Source organism: Peromyscus eremicus, chromosome 23 (assembly GCF_949786415.1).
Source record: "Peromyscus eremicus chromosome 23, PerEre_H2_v1, whole genome shotgun sequence".
Classification (NCBI taxonomy): domain Eukaryota; kingdom Metazoa; phylum Chordata; class Mammalia; order Rodentia; family Cricetidae; genus Peromyscus; species Peromyscus eremicus.
In genome coordinates this window covers 31,953,910-31,961,728 of record NC_081438.1, presented here as the reverse complement: position 1 = coordinate 31,961,728, position 7,819 = coordinate 31,953,910, and the positions used below count along the sequence as shown (strand labels likewise).

The following is a 7,819-nucleotide window of genomic DNA, read 5'->3' as shown; positions in this document are numbered from 1 at the left end:
GCCCATACATACAGTGCTCCTCACACCCCGAAGTGTCTCTACAACACACAGTGTCCCTTCTCCATGCATTCCACTCCCCGGGATTTCATGGCAACAGTTCCCTGTGCCAGTTGCATGCCTGTCGCTGTCAGCAGGTGAGACATCCCCCTCTTGGCCCTTGTACAGACTGGGTCCTGCCTGTGCTGTCACCCCTTCTGAAGGATGTCCAAGGATACAGCCACTGCTCTTGAGTTGCCAGGTTCCCATCTAGTGAAGAGTCTTCCCCACTCTGTCATGCTGCAGTTACTTGGACAAATGGCAAGGTGGTCAGTGTTGCTAGTGTACACTGATGTCTACATGCAGAAGTCTCTGGAACAGGCCCATCAGTGAGGTGACACTGGCGAACCTGTTGGTCCTGGTGGGGGAAAGGGAGGGGACCCTGGAATGTCATCACTAGCCCAGCGGCCATGGGGACCCTGACTAGCTTCCTGCCTCCCCAGGGCCTTAGCAGTGGGAGAAGGGCTTGGGTCATAGCTGGGTGGCAGAGTGCCTGCCTAATAGGTTCAGGGGCCCCAGGCCCCTTGTCCGGTGCCACGTGCAAACAGAGTTTTCAGTGGGAGTACAAGAGAGGGCTGAGGACACCCAGCTGGAAACGGGTACACACCTTGCCTAAGCACTCCAGACTTGACCAAAGCTGAGCAGGAGCTGGGTGTCCAGGCACTTGCCACGAGTGTGCACCCTAGGCTGTCACAGCCCATAAAGGCTAGGAGGTGTGGGCAGCAGTGGCCTAGGAGGGATCTCAGTGTATAGGCTGTGGTTGGGGAGCCCAAGGACCCTGCTGGGGTTGGACCTTCCTGGGGTTGCAGTGCGCGCGCGCGCGCGCACACACACACACACACACACACACACTGCATAGTGGCTGAGAAGTAACAGGACACAGATTGCAGAGTCAGGCCATCTCTGTCTCGGGCCTGCCAGGGAAGTGACATGGTTCTTCTCATGTCCCTTACTGCCCAAAGGGAGGCTGCCAGGGCAAGGGGGTTGCCAGCCCTCTCATCCCCACTTTAGCCACCAATACACAGAAGGGACCACGCCAGAGCCACACTTTATTCCAGGGGACATGACACAGGGCAGCAGCAGCCCCACTAAGGACCCCTCCCCCAGCTCCCTGGGGCGCAGCTTTGACGAGGACCAGATCGCTCACAGATGTAGCCCCCACTAATGCTCCCCAGCTGTCCAGCGGCCAGGACCTGCCCTTTGGGGGTCCCATAGAAGGGAGCCCGGCTGATGGGGTGGCCAGAGGGCAGCAAGGGGAATAAATACAGGGTGGCTTTAACTACTGGCCTGCCAGCAGCAATCAGGGCTGGGGGCAGCCACTCCTGCCCATGCCACCTCTTGGTTTGGGCTGTCATTCAAGGGCCAGAGGGCACAGGTTACAAAGCGGGGACAGCACCGAACTGGGCACTGACGCCCAAAAGCAGATGGGGACCTCCCTGGCTCCCAAGGAAGCCGCTGCTGGGCTCCATGCACAGCACCCTGCAGGCTCCCTCCGGGCTGCTCCAGCCAGCTGTCCAAGGGCACTGGGCGCTCCAAGCAGGTGGGCCCAGGGCCTGTGCACACAGTTCTCTTGGGGGGAAAAACTGCTCCCAGTCAAAACACCCCCAGTGCCCTAGCTGGGTCAGTCCTAGGGGAAGGAGAGCTGACCCCTGACCTCTGATCCCTGACTGACACACAGCAGTGCTCAATAAATACTTGTTGAGGTGGGGGAGGGAAGGGGAGGCATGCGGCATGTCCCAGAGTGAGTCCCCAGCAGCCAGGCCAGCCCGCTGCCACAGCTGTCCATGGCTGTCCATAGCAGCCCAGCACCAAGTCCTGCCCTGAGGCCGAGATCCCCTCAGGCCAGGAGAGTTAGTAGGGGCCTGCTCGAGTAGGGAGGCGGGGCTTCCAGCAGCAGGAAGGGGGTGGGTCAGCTGGGCGTGGCTAGGAGCAGCATGACAGGGCCAGGGTCAGGTGAGGCCCAGAGTCAAGTCTGCCTTCAACTTTGATGAGGTTCTGAAGAACTGCCTGTCCAACGGGCTTGCCTGAGCCCCACCTGGCCATGCCTGGGCTGCACCAAGGAGCAGGGTGTGGGCCAGGAGGCTGGGCTCCCCCACTGTCCAGTGCCGCCTGTCCAGCCGCATGAATGCAGAATCCTGGGGCCTCCGGGCTCTCTTCCTTAGGGTTTATGCTTGAAGTGGGCTTCCACTAGAAACAGGAATGGTCCAACCTTGGGAGCTGCCCGTTCATTCAGCCTCCCCCCACAGCCCGCAGCCTCCCCTCCACAGCCCGCCTGGGGCTCAGGGTGCAGACACAGAGCCACACTTCACCCATGACCACCACCACCCCCCCCCCGACACCCTCCTACCCCGCACCTACGCCCCTCACCTGCGTACTCCTGAGGCAGCATGGGCCTGTCCACCACCTTCTGGAAGGCTGCAATCCACTCCCGCTGGTCCGCCTCCGTCTCACAGGTGAACAGGAATTTGCGGTCGGGGGTGACAATGGTGATGCCGTGGGGCCAGTGGTGGCCCTGGGTAGATGGCGGGAGACCCTCCAGCACCGTATAACCACTTTCCTTACTGCCAATGAAGACTTCCCCTCGGGCAAAGGCATCCTATGGGTGAGGAGAGGCTGGGGCATGACGAGGGAACCCCTCTTCCCAGGTTGCCCTCCCTGCTTCCTCTCCAGACCTAGCCAGGTGAGGCCCTTGATCTAGGACCCTGAGGAACCCCAGTCCCATCATCTCACCAGTCACCCCTGAAATGGGTCAGTCAGGGGACTGTAGCCAGACCTTCCTTACCAGGGGGTCTTTGAAGTACATGAGCCTCCGGTCATCCATGGTAAACCAGCGCTTCCGGAAGCCTTCGGTCTGCTGTGGGTAAGGGAGGGGGGGGAGCAGTGAGCAGGCCCAAGGTGTACCTCTGCCCCAGCCGACCACCACTCAACACCCAGAGGGCAGGGCCTCACGGGGCACCACTCTGGCCAGCCAGTGCATGAAGGGCCCTGGTCATGCCTGAGACCCAGGTTGGGGTCCAGACCTTGAATGTACTCCGCCTACATGTTGCAGAGCAGATGTGACAGTCCTTACTGAAGCTGACCTAAGCCCTAATACCTGCAACCAAGGTACTAGTCTGGATCCTGGGTCCTCATCCCAGCACCAGAACACAGACAAGGGACTCAAGGACCACCCTGAAGCTCAAGGCCACAGGACAGAGTGGCCAGCCCCAGGATGCTTGGGACGTACCTGGAAAAGGACTAATAACTCTATCTGTGCCCAATGAGTCCAGTGACCCAACACACACACACACACACACACACACACACACACACACACACACACGGTGACCCCTAACCCCTCAGCCAGCCACCCAGCCTGACCCCAAGCAACCTCCAGACAGACAGAAGCAAGATGGCTGATCCTGAACAGGTCTAGTAGACTGCTGCTTGGCACTTACCTTAGGCCCTGTCTTTTCCATGTAGCCTTCCTTCAGGTAGTTCCTAGAGAGCTTGGGCACCAGCTGGGGCAGAAGAGATGGTGGTGAGGCCCACCCTGTGCCATCCCCTAGACTGTGCACCCGGCATGGCATGTCCCCCTGCAGCTGGGTGCCAACCCCAGAATGAAGAACTGCAGTCGACCCTGGTCAGTCCTGTGACCCAACCCCAATGGGTGCCCACTCCCTCACCCAGCAGGTGGCTCTGGGGCAGTCACTCACATCTGCATCACTGGCTCCCGGGAAAGCCACCTGCAGGTAGTGGAAGCGGGCCGCTCGCAGCGCGTTGAACCAGTCCACGATCTCCTGAGGGCCGAAGCTGTGGTGAGTGGCGACTCCCGAGCCTCTGTCTCCTCCACAGACCCCTCAGCTGGGCTGGTACTCTGAGCAGCCTCACTGAAGGATGGGACGAACCCCCATTGCCTACCCCTCATTGCGCCAAGATGGGGCAGTCTGGTGACCAGGATCAGGGAAGAGGCTGAGGCAGGGGACTGAGTGAGGTTGACATCTGAGCTCTACACATGACAGGTGCCTCTCTGCACCCAGCTCTTACTGCCCCCTCCCACATTCCTGCACACATCTGGGGTCTCCCAGGCCTGGAGCTGTGACCACGTCCCTATCTTGCTGCCATGCCACGGGGACCCCCAGCCCCACCTGCCTTACTCAGAACCTGTCTGTTTTTGTCTTCCCAGACAGCCTGAGCCCAGCTTGTGTCCCCACACCTCTTCCTTGGCCCTTTGGGCTTCTCCTCAGCAGCTCAAGACACTGGCTTTCACAGCCAGCTCTCACAGCCCTGCCCACACGTCCCCACCCACAACTGGCCCTACCCACTTCCTCATTTGGCCCCACCCCCCGACCTGCGGAGCTTGACTGATCTTCTCCTCCACACTAATCTCTTCTTTCCCGTCTTGCCCTTCCTGTGCTGTCCACCCCATGCTGAGGGAGAGACCCAAAGCTTCCTGTTGCTGATCACCCTCACCCTCCTTGGCCATGGCTCACACTTAATCCAGCATCAGCCCTCCCAAACTCTCAGCTTTCAGGAAGCACCTTGCTCCCTCTACAGGTGACCGGGGCACCACAAATTCAGCCTTGGCCCTGTCCATCGCTCCCACCCGGCCCTGGGCTCCTTCTTCCTGGTTCAAATTGGGTTCAGGGCTGAGGAGGTGGTGGAGTCAGTAAAATGGGTGCTTTGCAAGCATGAGAATCTGCATTTCAGCTCCAGCACATCCATCCCAAAGCCTGGCGTGGGGACGTGTGCTGGTAATGCCAGCACTGGGGAGGGGGAGGCAGGAGAACTCCTGGGGCTTGATGCCAGCCAGCCTAGTTTAACCAGTTAAATCCAGGCCAATGGGGGACCTCGTGTCAACAAACAGGTAGGGCTAGGCCGATGGCTCAGCGGGTAAGGTGCATTTAGAACTGAATTTGAATGCCCAGAACCCACATAAAGCCAGACACAGTAGAACCCAGCGCCTGAAATTCCAGTGCAAAATGGGAGGAGAAGACAGGAGAATCCCTGGAAGTTCTCAGGCCAGCTAGTCTGGCATGCGCAGTGATGGGCCATGAGACCCTGTCTCAAATGAGGTGGAAGATGAGAACTAATACCCAAGGGTGTCCTCTGACCTCCACGTGCACCAAGTGACACACGTGTGCCTGCACTCACATACACTGTACACATACACGTATCCATGCATGCACATACATGTACACACACACACACACACACACACACACACACACACACACATATACACACACACGATTTTAAAAACGGACCTGACACTCCCCACAGCACCCTAGAACTTGCACCTGGGTGGGAGCTCACTCCCTCCTGCCCCGGGGCCTTTGTACTCTCTGTTCTTTGGAAGACTGTCTTCCCCATCACGTGCTCCCCAGTTATCACAGTGGGGTTCTAGCCCCCCCCCCCATGTCTGCCCTGATGCTCACAGGCTCAGCACAGCAGGTGCCACGGCTGTCCCTGGAGAGCAGAAGGGATGCTGGGGTCCCCACTGTGGAAGAGCACAGTATCTCAGTGGCACAAAGCCCCCTCGTGTCCTCCCAAGAAGCACGAAGGTGGAGGCCTGGAGTGAAATAACTCCTCTCACACGCTGAGTCAGGTCTCAGGTCTTATTGGAACCAGCTAACACCACTTGAGGTTTTTTGTTTTCCATTTCTTTTCTGAGACAGGGCCTCACTGTATCCCTGACTGGTTTGGAACTCACTATGTAGACTAGGCTAGCCTCAAACTCAAGAGATCCACTTGTCTCTACCTCCCGAGTGCTGGAGTCAAAGCCAAGTGCCACTATGTCTAGCCTACGCTGGAGAGATTTCTATTAAAGGCCTAACTAAATCTACAAGACACAGAGAACAGCCATAGGCTGGAAGCTCGCCAGCAGATGAGCTGGCGTGAGTGGGCAGGAGCCCCAAGATAGCTACACGCCAGCTGCCCAGGGAGAGCTGAGATGGGCTGATGTATGGGGCCACCGAGGAGCCCATCTAGGTCACTCAGGGCCTGCAGGTGGCTTCCCTATAATCCCAGAGACAGGGTCCCCAGAGCAAGCTGGCTGTTAGACCAGTTGAGTCAGTGAGTTCTGGGTTCAACTGAGAGAGCCTTCCTCAATGAATTAGGTGGAGAGTGATTGAGGAAGACTCGCAGCACGAAGCTTGTGCTGCCACAGAAATGGATGCAGGTGCCCCTGCACTCTCTTGTTGTTGCTGTCCAGACAAGGTCTCTCTGCGTAGCCCTGGCTGTCCTGGAACCCGCTCTGTAGACCAGGCTGGCCTCGAACTCACAGAGATCCGCCTGGCTCTGCCTCCCGAGTGCTGGGATTAAAGGCGTGCGCCACCACTGCCCGGCAGCACCTCCACTCTTATGTACCCACACACATGAGAAAAACATACACATGCCACAAAGACATTTTAAAAAAGGAATAAAGAAAAGAGTGTGAATGCAGATAAATGAGTGAAAGAAGTCTCAGCACTAACAGCCGAAAGGCAGGGCTTCCAGAAAGAGAATGGGAAGAGAGAAAGGGAAGAAATCTTTAAAGAAAAACCCACCAGACAAATGGATGGAACTAGAAAAATGTCATCCTGAGTGAGGTAACCCAAACCCAGAAGGACAGACACGGTATGTACTCACTCACAAGTGGATTCTAGATATAAAGCAAAGAACAATCAGACTACAACCCACAGAACCAGGGAGGCTACATAGCAGGGGGGACCCTAGGATGACTGTGGCTTATAATAAGTTTTGGTTTTGCTCAATCACTGGGCAAGCTTCAGTGAAACATTTCACTATTAGGATAAGAATTTGTACTGTATCAAGCTGATAATAAATAGATAGATAGATAGATAGATAGATAGATAGATAGATAGATAGATAAATAAATAAATAAATGAAAAAAAACAACAACAAAAATACCAGCCTTGTGGACATGGACTGGACAAGAAAACAGAGGCTCAGTGCTGGGAACATTCTAACTTGAATTCTCTTTCTAGCCAAAGTGCAGTGAGCAAAAGGTAAAATTCCAGAGAGAGGCTCTCAGACCACTCGCCCCCTAGACACACCGTCTGAGAAAGCTACCGCAGTGTGTGCTCCAGCCGAGATGGTATAAAGCAGCCCAGACTGGACCGAGACAGAGAAGGAGGGAGTGAGGCCCCCAAGCAGTCCACCTGTGTCCCTTGATGTCCAGACAGCCCTGGAGCTTGGGTGGACACAGGCCACTGCAGGCAGACGTGGCTGTTTGTCACAGGTAAATGAGACGGTGACCTAGATGGAGGCGCTCGGACTACACTAGTGTGTTTAGGTAGTCACAGGACACAGACCCTGGACACGGCAGGAGTAAACACCTCACAGGGATGATGGCATAAGGGAGCAAGAGCAGGGGAGATTGCCGGGCGGTGGTGGCGCACGCCTTTAATCCCAGCACTCGGGAGGCAGAGCCAGGCGGATCTCTGAGAGTTTGAGGCCAGCCTGGTCTATAGAGCGAGATACAGAGAAACCCTGTCTCGAAAACAAAACAAAACAAAAACAAACAAAAGAGTAGGGGAGACCTTTACTGTCCCAGAGGTCACCAAATCAAATCAGACAGCATGTTTAGAGACATGGTAACTTCCTGAGGGATCAGTCCAAACTCCAGCTTCCTAGTCTTGAGGAGACATTCAGCTCTGCAGACACACACACACACACACACACACACACACACACACACACACACACTTTGATAAAGCACACATCAGAGCCCTAGCCACACGATGCGGGGGCCCCTCTGCCTGGCAGTCCCGCTGTAGATAAAAGTATAGACTCTAGGGTT

The 7,819-nt window shown here is 56.4% G+C and overlaps 1 protein-coding gene across 1 annotated transcript in view; it reads right to left on the bottom strand.

Moving 5' to 3' along the window:
* Positions 1-900: 900 nt before the first annotated feature.
* Adap1 (ArfGAP with dual PH domains 1) overlaps positions 901-7,819 on the bottom strand; it is a 34,885-nt gene continuing 27,966 nt past the window's right edge. The window contains exons 6-10 of the mRNA XM_059249277.1: positions 3,732-3,815; positions 3,474-3,536; positions 2,819-2,890; positions 2,404-2,632; positions 901-2,223 (exon numbers count right to left, since the gene is read on the bottom strand). Coding sequence (XP_059105260.1) covers positions 2,195-2,223; positions 2,404-2,632; positions 2,819-2,890; positions 3,474-3,536; positions 3,732-3,815 — 477 coding nt within the window. The 3' untranslated portion in view covers positions 901-2,194. The remainder of the gene's footprint in view (positions 2,224-2,403; positions 2,633-2,818; positions 2,891-3,473; positions 3,537-3,731; positions 3,816-7,819) is intronic.